Genomic DNA, 19,372 nt, shown 5'->3' on the forward strand with positions numbered 1-19,372 from the left:
TTTTCAAAAGTTTCTCATCCACACTGAAACGTCCGAAAACGCTAGTGTGGACGCAGAGCGTTTATAAACGAAAACGCCGTTTTCAAATGTATCCAGAATACTTAAGTTTGTTGCATATAACCAGACAGGTTTATACCCGCTTGTGTATAGACTATCCACAGCCTCGTTTTCGTTCGCGGCTAAATATGGCGTCTACCATGAATAAGGTCCGCTGCAAGTGCAAATAAATCAATACCCATGTAATTGCTCTAAAGAAAGATGAAAATTTGCCTGTTTAGGACCACAAACAAAAAAATCTTTATTTTCTTATCACAAGATACATTAAAGGATACAGAGACACTGGAATATTAAAAAAAAAAGTTTGAGTTGTGAGTTGAAAGAAACTTGTCATTGATTTGACAGAACTGAAATCCTTCACACCCTTGAATCAAACCCTAAAATCAACCAGTCTTCCCTCCCCAACTCTTTCCCATTATGGAGATCAATGTTAACATGTATTTTTTTTTTCTTCACGCTTTGCCAAAATATTGTAGGGTCACAAACCCCCTTCATAAAAAACTGGTGACACTTAAAAGGGGACAGGTTAACATTTATTTGTGTCTTTAGTGTGCAGTGCACGCTCCATTTGTTTAAGAAACATTACAAAACCCCTAATGGGGGGAACAATTTACAATGAAATTTTGTGTTGATGAACCTCATCAAGCCAGGAAATCTGTCAAAATGCCCAACCGTTCAGCTAAAAAAACAAAACAAAAGAAATGACAAGAAAAAAAGCTTAATCATAAGGCGGAAATATGCATCAATATTACCCTATAGTTGAGCCATGACAAGGAAAACTCAAAACATTTTTTCTATCTCTCACTGGATCATGTTTAAAAAAAAAAAAAAAAAAAAATCACGGGGAGGGGGGGTGGCGGTGGGTTGGTATGAATCAACATCAGCCTATATCGAGTCATTACTAGAAAATCTCAAAAACATCTTTTCCCTCTCTCATTATCTACAATTGCTATAATTAGCTTCCCAGTAGCCCACAAGACCATTATAACACAAATGCTAGTGCGTTAACCTGTTTGGAAAAAGAGCAGAAGTGGAAAACAAATATTTATGGCTTTGTTCAAGTCGTTTATGGAAAAAGCTCAATTATTGAGGTACAAAACAGGCCAAACTGACTGCAACATCCAACCTCCTATTAGAGACCACCTCTAACCTAGATTCGCCTTACATTCATGAACACCTTCAACACTTTACTGAAACCCGAAGCCTTTCTAAATCATCAAAAATGTGTTTTCATTCCAAGACCAGCTTTTCAGCTAGAATCCTACAAGACCTTCAAATATCACTGACTGGAGTAGCTACACTGCAGGATTTTTGGATCCGTAATCACAATAAACAATCTCGTCTGAAAAACCAGGTCGCTATCAATAAACACCAACCCAACTGCGAGTAATACTTTTGCTGTAATGCCTTCCGTCTTTTCACAATCCAGCTAGGCCTGAAAGGCTGAAATAAAAGGAGCAGCGCAATCATTTATTTGTCTATTTAGCATGAAAAAGGGTGATTTTTGTTTTTAACAAGCGACCTAAGAAATTAAGAAAATGATGGTAAAAAGACCACATACTCCCTCACACATTTAAATCCCACTTTCCATACACACAAGAATCAAACTCTCGAAAAATCTTGTTAATATTTATACAAATAACGACAGAACTGGAGAAAAATAAAGTGTGCTTTAACACCATCTTAGAATGAACATGATTCACTTTAAATTACACAGTTAAAAGAATTTGCAATTAAAAAAAGCAACGGGACAGCAGGGCATCGAACCCTTGAACTTTAACACTGGGAGTAAAACGCTATGAATTCTGGTGTATGCTGGTGTAAGAGTATGCGGTACGTCATTTTCCCGTGAGCGTGGTTGTGCATGTGTGATTCTGGGGGGACAACAGAAGATGAGGAATGAAGAACAGCTGATGATTGGTGGGTTTAACATGCTCTGGCAATGGATGTGGTCTACTGGAACATCGCTCAGTCCTCCAACACAATTGGCTCACTGGTGCTGGAAGGTAAGATGGGTACGGGAAGTGGCCGGGGTGGCACGGGAAGTTTGACTCTGACCGGAAGGTGTGGTTTTCTGGCCGCCCGCCTCATTTCTGCCTGAGTGAGGTGTTTCCTCAGGGCTCTGTGAAACACACACTTGGAATTAGTCCCAGGTAAAAGCAAAGCATGACAATAAGATGTTTTTGAAACATACCTGGTGTCTTTCGTAGCCACAAACACCACAGGATTTGGAGCATCTCCTTGACTGACCTTCTGCCTCTTAATGACTGACTGGTTGGCTGCTCTCATTCCCGATGCGAACGGCCTTCCGTTGGTGGAGAAAGAATGACCTCCAGCCTGTAGCCAATGAGAGCGCTTAGATCTATGTACACTGTTTTCTACCTGTGAGAAAGTTCATGTATATTTGTAAGGAATACTCACGTTGTCGAAGGGCCTCTTGCCCAGTAGGGCGGATGCGCTTCGAGGCTGGTTGACCTGGTTACGGTTGATTGGTGTTGGAGCACCTCGAGGTGCTTTGAGTTTCAAAGGAGCTTGAATAGCTAAAGAAAAGAGCATAATAACCCTTAATATTCAAACATGAAGTCATAAGTAAATTTTTTTCAAGAAACACTGTGCCAAACAATTTAATTCACTTTTATGTCTAATTTTCCCACCATTAAAGGGAGTTCACCCAAAAATGAAACTTCTGTCATCAGTTACTCGCCCTCATGTCGTTCCAAACACGTAAGACTTTCATTCATTTTCGAAACACAAATGAAGATATTTTTAATAAATCTGTTTGATTTCTGCAACTACCAATTTGATGCTTCAAAAAGCTCAAAGAAATTGTAAAACTAATCCATATGAATCGAGCGGTTTAGTCTGAATTTTCTGAAGAGACTTGATCGCTTTATATGATGAACAGACTGAATTTAGGCTTTTATTCACATGTAAATGGATAAATAAAACTTCAACTGTACTTGATGCGCGAGAACAAAACACAAGAACGAACCTCATTGGTTCTTGCACGTCAAGCGAACATGCTTGAGCTTCCGTTTACCACAACTGATGTGCGAGTTGATCAATGTTTATATTTAAATAACAGCCTAAATTCAGTCTGTTCATCATATAAAGTGATCGAGTCTCTTCAGAAAATTCAAACTAAACCGCTCGATTCATATGGATTAGTTTTACAATCTCTTTATGATCTTTTTGAAGTGTTAATATGGTAGTTGTGTAGCTGTCAATGGAGGGACAGAAAGCTCTCAGATTTCATTAAAATATATTCATTTGTGTTCCAATCATGAATGCAAGTCTTACGGGTTTGAAATGGCATGAGGGTGAGTAATTGATGACAATTTTCATTTTTGGGGGAACTATCCCTTTAAAGGTGATGTGTGTGTAATTTAATTTTTTAAAACAACGCTTTTATATCACTACTTTGGTTTTGATGTAATGCTAAAGCCATACCCAATTCTTTAACTATATTGATGAGGGACGGTCGAGGAATAGTGCGGTTCTTCATAGCACTCTTTGCTGCTTTAGGAAGTCTTATCATACCTAAAAGAGAAAAAGAGGCAGTCAAAAAGAATCTGGAGATAAAAAAAATCCCAGATGAAGAAAACAACAACAACAAATGTTTGCTCACACTCTGCTTTGACAGCATTGGAGTTAATGGAAGCGTAGGGGCGACGGGCTGCTCGGCGGGACTGCAGGATGTCCTGGCACACCCGACGGGCGATTCGAGTGAGTTTGGTGGTCTGCAGGATGAAGGTCTGCCGATTTTTAGCCAGAAGTTTGGCTCTCCCTGCACTGCTGGTGAACGGGGACATGCCCTGTACCTCCTGGCGGGTCATGTGACCACGTGGAGCTGCATCCTATTGGAAAGATACATCATGCTCATCGTTCGGTTTGGTAATTTTCGGTTTTCCATTTAGTATTTAAAACAAACAAACAAACAGTCTCTTTAAAATGTTTGGCCTGAAATAAACTAGCCAGCAAGATGATCAATGAAACTTACAAGATATTTTACTTTTGATTTTTGTACGCGTTAAACCCTAATATTTTTAAAATACAGTAATCATTGTCAATAGGTACATGAAGGAAAAAGACAGAATTCACATACTGAGCCAGTTCTTGTGGCGCCCTCTAGTTGAGTGGGGGTCTTAAGACCGCCATACTTCTTCCAGTAAATCCAACAGGAGGCACAGAGTCTGCACTGCATGTTGGGAGGGCCCCATGCATACCACTGCTGAGACTGGGCAGCTGGAGGAGTAACAAGTACAATTGATGAATACACTCATTTTAATATACAGGATGTCTGAGCTTTTATCTAAATAGAAGCCATGGATGTGTACAGTGACTTGAGTTCACTCACTATGGCAGCTTTCACAACTGAGGCCTTTCTGGTAGCCTGTGGCACCATTTATGCCAGGTTTATTTCCAGGTGCCATGATCTGATTGGGGTTGGGCTTGGTGCTGAAGGAGAAAACAAAATTTAGATTCTCAAAAAGGAGACAAACATACTACAGGAAAGAGTCTGATAAGTTGATGGTTTCATGCAGCAAAAAAATATATACACCAGAATAGGTAACAAAAATAGCTGCTTTTCATGCTATGCTAATGTTATGTTCAACAATAAGAAATTCATACTTTTATTCAGCAAGAATGCATTAAATTAATCAAGAGTGACAGTGAAGACTTTTACATTGTTACAAAGAAAAATCTTTTGAATTTTCTATTCATCAAATAATCCTGAAAAAAAGTATCACGGTTTTTACATAAATATTAAGCATAAGCGGCACAATCATTTTTTAAATATTGATAGTAATAAGAAATATTTCATGAGCACCAAATCATCATATTAGAATGATTTCTGAAGGACACTGAAGACTGGAGTAATGATGCTGAAAATTCAGCTTTGCATCACAGGAATAAATTGCATTTTAAAAAATATTAAAACAGAAAATCATTATTTTACATTTATTTCACTGTATTTTTGAATGCAGCCTAGATGAGCACAAGATACTCATTTCAAAACATTACAGACTCTTCAATGGTAATTCTCTCTCTAAATTACATGGGATTTGTGCATTTATCAGTGAAAAAGAATACTAACGATTTGTGCCATATATTTGTAAAGTGCCCTTTATATTCAGAAGTGCAGTGACACTAAATACTCACTAGGTGGGGATGTACACCTGCTTCAGCTTGCTGTCAGCCTCTGCTGCCTTTAGTCTTTTCTGGTGGGTAAAACAATTAACTTGATTCAGATACACATTCATATGCATGAAGAAAAGTTGATTTTAAAAGCATGCAAAGCTTCATACCTGCTGAATGTAACGGTCAGTAGTCTTCCACATGTAGTAGAATTGGACCACACTAGCTAATGACTTCCAGGGCAACTGCAGTTCAACAACAAATGTACATTAAAATCGTTTGAACTTTCCCAAATAGTGCAGTTTGTGTGAGAGCAAATGGTCAATTATGGTGTTGTAAACTCACAAAGTCTTGGCGAATGTCATTGAAGTCTTTGCCGTATTTCTCCAGAGCCTCCTCGAACAGCATGGCTTCTGAAGCGCTCCACTCCTCCATCTCGTCCCTGCACAGCACCGGGCCACCCTGCGGCACCAGCGTGGACATGGCCTTGGCCAGGTCGTAGCCGTTCTTCTGCAGAGTGTCCATGGCGTGGAACTACAGACAGACAGGACAGTGTGAATCAATGTCAGATGTAGGTTTTTCACGGCACCAAAATTTCAGTAGTCGGTACTAATACCAGTAAACTTCCAAGGTTCTCTGTACCAATTTTGGTACCAGAGCAAAAACGGCTGAATTAAGTACTTTAAAATAATTGTCCTGTTTTGTTTCGTCAGTTGGTTATCACAGTCAATCATCGCAGTCTCTGATTCAATCGCGCATTTAAAGGGTCATTGTTCCGGTTTAAAAAGAAAAGTTGAACCAATGTCATGAAAAGAAAAAACTAAACTTGTATTGAGATTGTGAATGGGAAACAAAGCAAGAGAAGAGCCTCCCTTTATAATTATGCACTCTCATGAAAACTCCCATTATAATAAAAAAAGAAGTCTTAATTGTACAATAAATCTTTTATTTACATAATGTTAACACTTTGTTGGTTATAATAACCTTGTGCGTTTTCAGCGTTGTTAAGCGGATTCTGACTAACTTACTGAATAGCACCTCTGATTGGCCACTGCATTCTCATGCTCAACAGATATGATTGTGACTCATTACACTGCTCAACACTGGTAAAAACACGCAATAAATAGAAACCTCTGACGTTTAGAGTGCTCAAACAAACACAAACAAGAGCATTTGAAAGCATGTACCGAATATACCCGGTACTCGTTTTTTCATAGTACCGGTATGTTCTGAAAACCCTACACAACCCCTACAGTGTGAGAGAATGAATGAGGAATGCACTTTTATGAGTAGTTAAGGAAGAGAGAGATTGAATGCATCCATTCTCTCACCAGTGTGATGTCTCTAGATGCAGCCGCTGCGCTCATGTGCAGACTGGGTTGGCGGATTGAACTGCTGCAGTCTAGTGCACGTGCAAATGTACCAACAGCCCTAAAGTGAACATAAATACAAATCAAATCATGCAACTGCACAATAACATTTTAAAGAAGCAAAAATGGTCAGTCAAAAAAAAAAAGAAAAAAAAAAAAAAGAAAGAAGGGAAATACTAACCGTGCCACTACCAGGAATTGGTCTATCTGCGGATCCTTCAGCTGGTTATCAGGATCCCAAACCTTTGTCTCAAGCTTCTCCTGCACTCGACTGTCTAATTCAACTGATGAGATGGAAAACATTGAATTAGACCTTCAACATCCAACAAGAAACTTTTCCTAAAATGTGTTCTGAAAATATCAAGGACTTGAAGTATTAATACAATATTGTAATAAGATGTCCAATGTCCAAGTTTTCAACATCAAAAGGACCATGTTTTAGTAATACCGAGGCGTAGAGACATTTAAAACCTTCTGACCTTCAGCCAGTTTGTCAGGGATCTCTGCCTGGTATTTGGATCCCACTCTGATCTCCCCTTGGTCAGCCAGCAGGGTCTTCTGCACCGGGTCAAACACCAGAGAGTAGAAGAAACAGTCCTGCAGAACAAACACACACGTTAGACAACACAAACACGTGATGCACTTGCCTCATTTTAATCCAACAAAAGGTGCTCACTTTGATGTAAAAAAGAGAAAATATCTAACATCAAGAAGAAGAAGAAAAATTACCACTGAAAAGTTTGGGATCAGTGAAAGATTTTAAATACTTTATCATCAAAAGTGAAAGAAAACATTTAGAATGTTATAAAAGATTTTCTATTCATTTAATAATCCTAAATGTATCTGTTTCCACAAAAATATTAAGCAACACCTGTTTTTAACATTAATAACGTTGTTTCTTGAGCACCAAATCAGCATTAGAATGATTTCTGTAGGATCATGTGACTGCTGAAAAATCAGCTTTTTGTTTACAACCGAAAATGTTGTGAAAATATATAAATTATTTTTGTAATAAACACATAAAAAAAGGAAAGTTAGCAAAAAGGTGAAAACATGACAGACCTTTTGACTAGGGATGTTCATTTTAGTTTTTTTTCCCTAACGACAAACGAAGCTCGTTAACCGATCATTAGAGATATGGAAATACATACACTGACAGGCAGGACATCGTATCATTGCATTCGGACCGAATTAAATTACTTATTTAGATAGTATTAATTTAGATCGTTTAACGGTTAACCAGCTAATTATGAGCATGCCTACTTTTGACAGATTTTGTGAGTCACTCTAACAGGGTTGTCATGTTTTGGCCTGTCTCTAAACTATGGCTTGTGGTAGCTTTGTGACACTCCATGAAAAACTACACAGTGAGTGCTCTTGTACTGCAGGTGGACACTTACCTCTCTCTCTAAGTAGCCAGTTAAAACATCAGTCTCATTCAAAAGTGTGACGTTGCATTTTCCTCTGCATAAAAACAATAATACACGGTATAAACAGGACTATCAATACAAATCAACTACCTTACATATGGAGCCCGAGTCTGGGTTCTGATGGGATCATATGAATCAATCCTGAGATGTTTGTGTCTGTAAACGGCGTGAGTGTATTTACCGTATGTGCGTGGCCGGTAGAGACTCAAACTGTCGAGACAGGAACAGTTCTCTGTGCTTAAGCTGGTGTTTCTGCTGTTCTGAGGTTGAAGGCTGCTTGGACTCCTCTTCAAAGTCTCCTAAAATACACACACACACACACACACACATGAGTGTGATGCTAATGGCCTCAATTAGGTCTGATGTGAACCAGCTCCCTTTCAGAACACACACACCGACCAAATCTTAAATTTACACATCACTTTAGGTTATTAGTAATGGTTGAAATCAATTTCACACTCATTCAGATACAAGTAAATTGAATATCCTTCATGAGATCTGTTGACTTATAAGGGAAGCAAACCATTATAATTGCAGGTCAACTCAAAATGACTTGAATGCATTGTAAAAACATTTCTTTTGACACAGATTTACAATGGCGATAGAGATATTTCTCAAATAGATACTCGTATTAAGATGAGGAGACCTGGCAGGACTTTATCAGACGATCTGACCAGACTCCACCCCTGCACGGAGCCAAAGGAAACCCTGTCAATGAAAAGGGCGGGATATCAGACCACACCCCTTTCCATTAACCCCTCCTGCCACCCCAGTGGCCCTGCCCCCTCCTTTCTCTCCCCTTGGCCAATGCGTCCCTGCCAGCTTTACTGGGAAACCCTGTGCAACAAACCTGAGGCGCCCATCCCCCCATTGAGCAACAACCCCCCCCATGCACAAGTACGCATTTAAAAAAAAAAAAATGCCACAAGCTCTCTTTCACACACACACACATACAAGCAGACAAGCGCTCAAGACACATACGACAAATCCATCAAACACGCACAGCCTCAGAGCCAAATGCACGCGCACAGCCGCACACATACATGCATTTAATAACACTTTCACTCTTTGACAAAGACACTAGCCAGACAGTGTTAACCTAGTGTTAACCCTTTGAGCGCCATGGCCCGGTGGGTCCCATGAAGGCTCTTTTGTTCCAAGAGCACAGGGCGGATGGCAGCTGAGGATAAGCACAGAGGAGCCCATTCAGGAGGGGTGGGGTGGGTGGGGGGGGAGGAGGAAGATGGGCAGAAGGTAGAGAGACGAGGTGGTGATGTAAATGAGAGCCCTGATCTTGTGTAACAGGGCAGTAGACGGCCACAACATAAAGAGGAGGATTCGTTCAGTATTAAACGGGCAGCCAAGCAGACGCTGACCTCTCATGACCGCAAAGGATTTGAACACTAACTGCCCATGTCAATGCAATAACCTTCTCGACCCAAACTTGACCCTACTCTGGAATGGATAGGTTAATGCACTGCACTGACATAATTACAACTGGTTTACGGCAGTTCAAGTACACTGAATTTACATAAAAATGAACCACTGCAGCATGCATGTAGGTGAGATGAAGCATCTTTATCAAACATGTGGGATGCCTGCAGCTGTGATATAATGAATGTACATTTAGGGATGTGCAAAAGTAGATATTAGCAGCGTCTCATTTCGAAGGCTGTATCCTCCCGAGGGCGTATTTGTCGGCTGCATACGTCACTGAGGCGGCAAACTGACAACTACAGACCTTATCAGATGCTTTTCACAGAGTGCACTTGCATAGGACGTGATAGTGTTCAAAAACCACTAGACAGAGAGTAACAGAGGGCATCAGTTTCCATACATTTTCAGATGCTGAGTTTACTAATGAGCATTCGCACCACTCATTGTGCGATGCGTTGGCCAAAGACCTGTAGATTTTACCTGTATGTGTGCATAGACTAACAATAGCATGAAATGAATCCAAGAGCACAAGTAATTTCAATAGGGCAACTGACAGTTACTCAACAAAATAGAAGGATAAGTATCGATAACCAAAACCACAAGTCCTCTAACCAATGGATGTGCTGATACCACATCTGCTAAGTCTTTCTGTTTTGGTTGGGTGACTAGTTAACCATCTTGTCCATCCCTAATTATAATGGAAGTGATCTAGTTTTTTTTGCCTGTATAGATTGGTGTCCTTCTGCTAAGTCCTTCTGTTTTCGACTTGTTGGCATGTACACCTGCAGAACTCCACAGAAACCTCCACAGATTTCTGAAGAACAGAAATGCATGTCATTTGAAAATTCTACAAATGCACTGCCCCTTTGTCTGTCCAATTAATGAATGAGTAAATATTTTGTCTAATCGATTACACCCTCAATCATCAATACAAGAGTGTAGTACACTAAGCTCCACTAATAATTTTTTACCATATTTAAAGTAGGCATGAAATGGAAATTGCAATAATCTTTTCTTCCTTCTTGTGACGTATATCTGAGTGAAATGGAGAGGGAAAGAAAATGTAAGGTGGGACTTGATTTTGTCCATTGGGAATTGACTGGATCATTGTCGTTTGCTAATTGCAGCAATCTCATGCGAGTGAAAGGTAGCCATTATTGTCCCGATTCATGCTGGTGCACTTCAGAAAAAGAAAGGAATAGTCGATTTTGATTTCATGGTGACATTATAGGTCATAAAATTATAAAGTAGCATGGTCAACAAAATTCATAGGAAAATCAGGGATTTAGGGATTTGCTTCTCCATTCAGATTGAAGACATAAAATGTATAAAATTCATGGATATATAATATGCAAGTCTGACTTAGTTTATACATTGGATTGATCCTCTTTGGTGCCTTAAAATCGGCTCCCAGTGTGCCCGTCAAAGCTGTAAATCCTGGTTGGTGTTTCAATACAAATAGTACATCTACATATCGACACTTTATCTTAAGTGTGAAGACGAGACGTGAACTCAAGGGAAGACTGAAACAGTTGGGTACTCACTTGCATTGCTATCGGCCAAAGTGTTGAGGTTGGCAGATATATCTCTCCGCCTGAAGAGACAGACCACCTTGGCTTCTACATTTCCATTGGCAGTCTTGGTGAGACAAGCAGCAAGAAACAGTGTGAGAAAGACTAAATACAAAAAGAACATACACAGCCATTTTCTCTATACAATGTGTGAAATAAGTACCTCAAATGCTATTCATGTCACGGACTTGTAAAAACCCATAGTTAGTATTACTTTAGAGGGAACTACTTTCATCAAGTCAAAGTGAGACTGAATGTGGGACTGAATGACACTGCCTATGATTTACAAGAATCTGCATCAATATTTAAGCACTAAAGTAAAAAGTTGTGAGTCCTGTTAATAACTACATTTCTACTCATTTACCAGCACTGAAAATGAACCACTCCATATGGAAATCTTACTCAATGCAACATGGTGTGGGTTAAAACTGAATTCTGACTAACATGTACATATTGAACAAAGACACCACTTCCATTAGTTTACCCATCCTGCTGAGCTTCACAGCCCTTCAAAATGAGGTTACATAAAAGTGTTTTTAATCCCTGCTCCAGGAAACAGGCCTGTGTCATTCTCAGCATTATATAAGTCTCTTATGGCTGGGTCTTCATCTCAAACAGCCCAGCGTGCATCAGCAGACAACAGCATGATGGCTGAGCATTAGCAATGCACAACAGAGGGGAGCAGGTGACAGAGACAGTCTGTTACGCTGTCGTGAGTGACAATGCATTAGCGGAGGGCTGGCATATGTCAATCATCCATGTACAGTGTAATGTTCACATACACATGCCGACTGATGATGTATGAATGGCAGACATCAAAAGCCCCAACCAATCACAGTCAGTCTGATTTGAGTCTAGGCTAAGTCATGCTGGTCAAAAATAGCTTAAGGCCAAATGAAAGCAAACGGAAACAACAAAAAACTGCATGCATCAAGGAAAAGGAAGCAAAAGCAGTGGCCTTTTTTTCTTTAAGATTACGTTAAGTGATTAGATGGATTTAGATGTTCCAAAACTCACCTTGTTGAGTTCTTCTATTCGGCGGATCAGATACGGGTTACTGGAGGAGTTTTCAAAATACACATAATCTGCAGTAGACAAAAGAAACCATCTGTAAGTGACACATCACTGAGTTTCATTTCTTAAAGACATGTATACACACACACATATATACAAATATATCAGATTCCAAAAGTTTTCAAATACTTCGCAATTAGACTATAGTTACTTTTTTTATTGATAACATAATTACATTTTTCATAATTACATTATTCACACAATGGCAATAAAGTCTTTCTAGTTTTGTGAAATTGCACACACAGACCAGCCACTAGTCAGGTGGCTATTCCTATTACATGGGAAATTGAAAGGCCACAAAGGATTTCACAACTGATTTCACAACTTCATTTCACTTTTAAGCGTTTTCTCAACAATGCAACATTGTATTTCTAATCAGCTCCTGACGAACATTAATTATTATTTGAATTATCACTCAGCAAGTCATTTAACAATGTATTGCTATGTCTTTGGGAGGTCTTTGTCTTTTAAACTCATCTGTATTATAATTTGTATAATTTCAAAATTATTTATTTATTTTATTTTTAAATTATGATTTATTTAATCATTAGCTTTTCATTAAACTCACAAACCTCCTGCATTTACACCTACAGAAACCCTGACGTAATATTTAATGCACTTACGACTACAATTTGTGATTGATCTACCCAGCAGTGACTATGTATGTGCATATATTAGGAATGCTAATGATTAATCAAAGATCGATTAATTGTCGACAGTAATTTAATTGATAAAACTGATCATTAGAGTGCATAGTTTTGAGGTGTGCAAAACACGTGCAGCAGACACACGAGGAAAAGCGAGCGTGCCGTAGTTACATATTTTAAATGCATTAATGTCTTCAAGCCATGCAATGGATTAGGTAGGCTAGCCATTTATTTTGAAACATAATTAACGAAGGGTCCAAAAACCCTCCAAACAAGTGATTTTACTGAACATAAGAAATACTTGCATGTGTAAATGCCAAAATCAAAGTACACACAATAAAAATCAACGGCCTGCATTTCCTAAAAGCATCGTAAGCCTAAGTAGATCTAGATCATAGAACCACCATTGCCACCATTGGTCTCCACGATCATCTTACCTCACAAAGCTTTTGAGAAACGCAGCCCTGGTTGATGAGTGATTCCAGCACTGTTTTAGCTGTGCGCTCCTATTCTATGGTGCACGGTAAATTAAAACCTGCCAATCTGAACGATCAAACCAATCCAAGCGCGCTCCAGCTGTAAAACAGTGTCTGATTGGTCTCTACACATCGGCCATACCCACCCACCACACACAGACAAAAAAATGGCACAAAGCATCATGTGTAGTGTTTACCCATGCATCAGCAGCGCTTTTTCATAGTTTGGTCTCTAACTGAAACTAATATGCCTGTTGTATTCGCTAGATGAGACTGTTTCAACGATATTTAACACAAGTCTTAAATATATGACAAGTCTATCTGTTAATGTACAATGATTTGACAGATCACATTTTCATATAAAGTAGTTTATTTTTTAGAGCACATAAATTAAAAGTTAAGAAAAATTAAAAGCACTTGTTAAAGTGATGGTCATTTTCCCTATATTCACAGCCAAACGTCTAAGATTTAAAACGACACCTAGCCTATTTTATGTTGGTTAAGCAAGTGGTTGATAACTTATTAGTACTCGTTTGAGACCTGTCAATGATTGAAACAAAAATGCCCATCCCTATTTCAGACTCTAATGTTGAATGACAAAATAACCTTATAAAATTCATACACTATACGGTTGGGTACATAATACATAAGCACATAGCATAGTGTATACTAGTGCGTCATTTGGGACAAAACTTAACTTTCAGTGCCCGTTAGATTGTAGCTAATGTAGCCCAAATGGAAAAATAGGAGAAATTATCATGTCCAATATCGACCAATATTGATCAATAAAATAAAAAAAAATCAATATATATATATTTTTTTATAATATCAGCCGATAAGTAATATGGTTCCAATATGTTGTGCATTCTTAATGATCAGTCCAACTCCAACAAACAGGAACAACTGTTATTCACAAAGTTCTACACAACCCTTTTCATAATATGTAATATTCTAGTTGATTTGAATAATGCTTTCATCTACCAACAGGAAAGTAGTCTATTCAAATCTAAAGACATGGGGAAAAATACAGAATCCATAACTAAACACATGAACAATCCAATAATTTTTTTGCAAGAGATCCATAATCATACAGAAAGTGACATGAGCAATGGTATGGGTCAATATTGAGAGCACATCCGATGAAGCACGGTCAACAGCCTGTACGCTGAACACATCACTCTGGTTATGCAATCACTCTCTCTCTCTTCTGGTCCGAGTTGGTCAGCTCTGGACGTTTTGGTAGACGTTGATCTTTGATCGGACTAACGCTTTCTTTTCTCGCCTCTACTCAGCCATGTTCTTAAGCTGTGCCACAAGGGATAAATCAAAATGGAGGTCTCTCTCCCAAGTTCATGAGCTTCATCAATCAGAGAGACTGAGCCACATGGATCAATAATTTCCCTTAAGGAGAAACAGGTTCTAGCCATCTGCTCTTCAAGCAGGGATATGTTGTTTTGTTAGCTCATGGCATCTGGTATTCAGAGACACCTAAATATCCACTGAGGCTTGGAGATACTGACATGGACAAAAATAGTATACAAGTAAACCTATAAGTGAAAAGCATAATTTCTGCGTTACTAGCATTACTAAAACAGAATATCAAAATTATGGTTTTCAAACAGGTTTCCTGAACAATCCCCTGCTCTGCCATTGGTCAGAGAAACAGATCCAGTCCCGTTTTAAACTCACAACATCTGCTAAACCAGTGTTATTGCACGGCTCTGTGGAACGCTTGATTCTGATTGGTCAATCGCGCTGAAAACGGATAACACAATAACTCTTCCGGGTTACTGAAAAATTTCAACTTACAAATTGCTTACTTGATTGTCACTAGGGCTGGGTAAAAACAAGAATTTAAGTTAATCGCGATCTTCATTTGAACATTTCAAGATCTGTCCTGAAAATTGATAGTGAACATTCCTGTTTCCAAATATTTTAGTGAATTTTGAGTCAATTCTCTCTAGTGTAAACTAAGTGTTCACTTCAATTCAGCATTTGTATGCATCTCTTTTGTTATCATTAATATGCATTACATTTATTGTCATTACATTCCTTTAGCTCAAACAGTAGAGCATATAGTGCCAGCAGCAACATCAAGGTCTTGGGTTCAATTTCCTGGGAATGCATGAATGATAAAATGTACAACTTGAATGCAATGTCAGTCGCTTTGGATAAAAGCATCTGCTCTGCTCTAGTATTAAAATTGGCCATTCAAAAACTCCATTCTGCTTGACCACTAGTGTAATATGATAAAAATATCTGTCTGGCAGTATGCGCTCATATAGAGCAGGATCCTTATTTACCAGACCACACAATGTCACCTGATTTGCCCACATGCACATGACCAGGGTTTTCTCCCTGCATGCATCACTACACAAGTATCCTCTTTGCATCTTTATTAGAAGTCTCAATTAACACCCCATGATAAACAATGAAAGCTTCACTGAACCAAAACCGTCTCAATTATAGTCCTGGTTTGAAACACTTCAATTCTCTCTTGCTGAGCCTGAAAAAACAGAGCAGTTGCATCTTGCCTTGTTTGAACTTAATGCACCACAAAGGAGGAGAGGAATCCCTTATCCTCTAGCATGCTTACTGCTACAGTAACATTTGCTAGTTAACTACTGAACAGTGTGCCATGTTTGCATAATAGGAGAGCGACATTCAAACCAAGAGTTCAGAGGCACAAGTGTCCCGGACAAAGATGATATAAACATGGATTCTAGTGGTCAAACAATATGGATCTCTCAAAGCCCAATGTCAATAAACATATCTCCATTTACATTACACTTGTTCATTTGTCAGATGCTTTTATTCAAAGCGACTTACAAATGAGGAATACAACGAATCAATGATATCTAGACACCAGTGTCCGAGAGGGTCCACAGGTATATAACGCCTGCACATGCATTCAAATTATTGACCGTAAAGGACTTTAGAAATTAATTATTATTTTACACATTTAAAATGCACTAAAAAGACTGATTAGAATTAGAAACTGTTTATTATCCATTCATTGACAAGGCTGTTGGTAGAATATAAAGTTGCAATGTGACAGAAGTACTGTTTGTGAAGTAAATCCAAGAAAAAAGGATTAACTAAAGACTAAAACACACTCTGATCAGATGGGTGAAATAAAGAGCATTGGGACAGCATTTAAGTCACAAAGTTTCAGATTCACAGCGGTGAAATGAAGGGATGCAAGGGCTTGGGGCCAGAATATAAGGTCAAGTTCAATGACCTTAACACAGTACCTGACTGTGTAAACCTCCCAAAACACTAGCAAACAGCACAGTAAAATGCACTGAAGTAAATGAAGATCTTTTGAGCTTTCTGTCTCTCCATTGACGGTCTACTCAAACACCACTTTGACGCTTCAAAAAGTTCACGAAGAGACTAATCCGTATGAATTGAGCGGTTTAGTCCAAATTTTCTGAAGAGACTCAATATGATGAACAGACTAAATTTAGGCTTTCATTCACACATAAACATCAATCAACACACAAATCAGTTGTGGTAAATGGAAGCTCAAGCATGTTTCGCTTGATGTGCAAGAACCAATGAGGTTCATCGAGCATCAAGTTCATCATGTTCGGTTGAGCTTCTGTTTGTTCTCTGATCAATGTATGCGAATAAATGCCTAAATTAAATCTGTTCATCATATAAAGCGATCGAGTCTCTTAAGAAAAATTGGACTAAATCGCTCAATTTATATTGATTAGTTTTACGATCTCTTTATGAACTTGTTGAAGCGTCACATAGTGGTAGTTGCGTAGCTGTCAATGGAGGGACAGAAAACTCTCAGATTTCATTAAAAATATCTTCATTTGTGTTCTAAGATGAATGAATGGTGAGTAATTAATGACAGAATTTTCATTTTTGGGTGAACTGTCCCTTCAATTGTATAAAACATTTTAAATGACTGATGTTGTGAGCAGATGCAGACTTTGCCTTCCTCTGAACCCAGTCTTGATAAACGCTAATACATTTTGACAAGCGTGTAATAACGGAGTTTTTCTTCCAGAACTACCCATTAAACCCTGCTTGATCAAACTGCAACTGCAATAAAGCATCAATCAGCAGCATCTGCTAAAGCAACACAGCCTGATTGTCGTGACCTATTTACAGTCGATTCCCGGATTTAAGAAAATAAAAGCACGATAATGCACAAGTCCAGTCAATGACGTTAACGCGCATGCAATATTATTAGAAGGTAACGTTAAAATGCATTGCAATAAACAGTGAGGAGGAGCATCTCTGACAATAGATGACAGCATACAGTAGAGATGACAAAGGGTATATATTGCATACTGAAAACTGTAGCTGGATTTACTAATGCAACTATGCTATATCAGCTCAAATCGCATAAGCATCTTCTGCACGTGCATGATCATAGAAATAATTCGCGATCCATAAATGCACTTATATTCACACTTATAAACTGAACTATTCGTTTCTCGTCTCTGATTTTTTTTTTCACGAACACCAAATCTAGGTTCAAGTTGAAAATGTCTAAATTTCCCCCTGATATCAGTATGAACAATTATTTGACTTTATTTCTTTTCAAACAGGAAACAAAACCGAAAGTCCTTGCATCCCGTGCTGTGAGACTCCCTCCCATATACACTCCATATAATTCAGCTGTCAGAAGTTTGACAGAATGGCACGGTTCAGGCAACGTGTACGACAAAAACTTGAATGAAAGTCTTGAAAAGTGAGTAAAAACCATCATAAGTTAATCAACTAACGGACGGGTTTCCTCATAATTAGCTCATTTGCTTGCTTGCGGCGGCTAATTTGATTAATTAAATCAAAACTACGAAAGAGTTTGCAACCCAATGCAAGTTTTTATATCCAAGTAAATTTACAAGTGACCTTTAATACATATATAAATAAATAAATAAAATTGAGTTAACCCAAAAGCCGCCGTAACGAAACTAGCCTAGCTCGCTTAGCAACGGGATTCCGCTCATTGTAACTAAGGCGGAAACAGCCGCTCGCGCTAATGCTAATGCTAACCCCCGCGAGCCTGCTGCTAGTGTTAGCCTCAACAATAATACTCACCTCCAACTCGGTACATGTTGGCCGCCATTCTCTCACTCTCCTAAACAAACACAATAATCACGGATTCCCTCGTCGTGTAGACAAAATGTGTATCCAAAACTGGTGCTGGTTCTTTTGATCCTCGCGTGTGCTGGCGTACTTCCCCCCGTCGCGAGACAAAGCCGGGACCCGGCACGGCGCTGCCGCTCTGGCGGGTAAAAGTTTAAAGTTTCCGCTACAATGTTTCTCCGGATGGTAAAAAAATCGCGTCTTTGTTTCGGCGCTGCGATAAAACTCCCATCGAAGCCCCTCTCAGACATTCACACTTCACACGAGCCCTTGATAGCCAGCCTATCTCTCTCTTTCTCTCTCTCTCACTCCACTCTTCCTCCCATCCTCCGCTCCCTGCTTCATCCTCCTCTTCTTCACCTCCGCTCTGTTTCACACACACATACACGAGCGCGCGCGCACCCCTTCTCCAACGTCATCTTCGGAAGCTAACGTCATTTTTAGAATTCGGCAAACTCCTGTAAGACAGAAACTTGAGCTCCCGCTTTTTTTAAATGTAATGTTTCCAAGAAGCACATTGGGCAACATTTTGGGCACCAAGCTAATGTGGCGAGACTTGTATCACTTTATATATCAAATTGATTATCATTATTACGAATTTTCTGTACACGAATTAATATGTATGAACGACACATACTGTTACAGCAGTAGTTGAAATAATATAAGGATATCAAAATACTATATAAACACTATATATATACACTTTTTCAGATCTATAATATATATATATATATATAAATATATTTATATATATATATATATATATATATATATATATATATAGGGCTTAAATGGAAAACATCATATAAACAGTGTAAAGGTGAGTTACAATAAATTACACACACACACACACACACACAGAATATATATATATATATATATATATTTGTTTGTATGATATAGCAAGTCGCTCAAACTACAGCAATGTTCATCTGAGAACATAAGGCAGAATCAGGATATGAGTGAAAACTGGTGCAATACTTCCCTCTACTGATTTACAGGCGCAATCACAGTCTCACGTTAAAGAAAAACTCTTGCTAGGTGGCGTTGCACGATACT

General features: G+C 38.7%; 1 protein-coding gene across 2 annotated transcripts; it reads right to left on the bottom strand.

The window, feature by feature from the left end:
• Positions 1 to 273: 273 nt before the first annotated feature.
• Positions 274 to 18,724, bottom strand: mta2 (metastasis associated 1 family, member 2). 2 transcript variants are annotated; one of them, XM_084109516.1, is made up of 18 exons: positions 18,266 to 18,724; positions 12,022 to 12,089; positions 10,978 to 11,071; positions 8,178 to 8,295; positions 7,967 to 8,030; positions 7,046 to 7,163; positions 6,748 to 6,850; positions 6,528 to 6,627; positions 5,542 to 5,730; positions 5,367 to 5,441; positions 5,221 to 5,279; positions 4,415 to 4,515; positions 4,163 to 4,302; positions 3,686 to 3,914; positions 3,508 to 3,597; positions 2,479 to 2,597; positions 2,308 to 2,394; positions 274 to 2,179 (listed from the first exon to the last, which is right to left on the bottom strand). In XM_084109516.1, exons 1-18 carry the CDS (start codon positions 18,291 to 18,293, stop codon positions 2,048 to 2,050), a joined length of 1,914 nt encoding a protein of 637 aa, XP_083965642.1. In that variant the 5' UTR covers positions 18,294 to 18,724; the 3' UTR covers positions 274 to 2,047. The 2 variants fall into 2 exon arrangements, with proteins under 2 accessions (XP_083965642.1, XP_083965641.1); XM_084109515.1 differs by having other exon boundaries at positions 2,252 to 2,394.
• Between the last annotated feature and the right edge of the window lie 648 nt (positions 18,725 to 19,372).

This window comes from Abramis brama (genome assembly GCF_963993115.1).
Source record: "Abramis brama genome assembly, chromosome: 3".
Lineage (NCBI taxonomy): Eukaryota > Metazoa > Chordata > Actinopteri > Cypriniformes > Leuciscidae > Abramis > Abramis brama.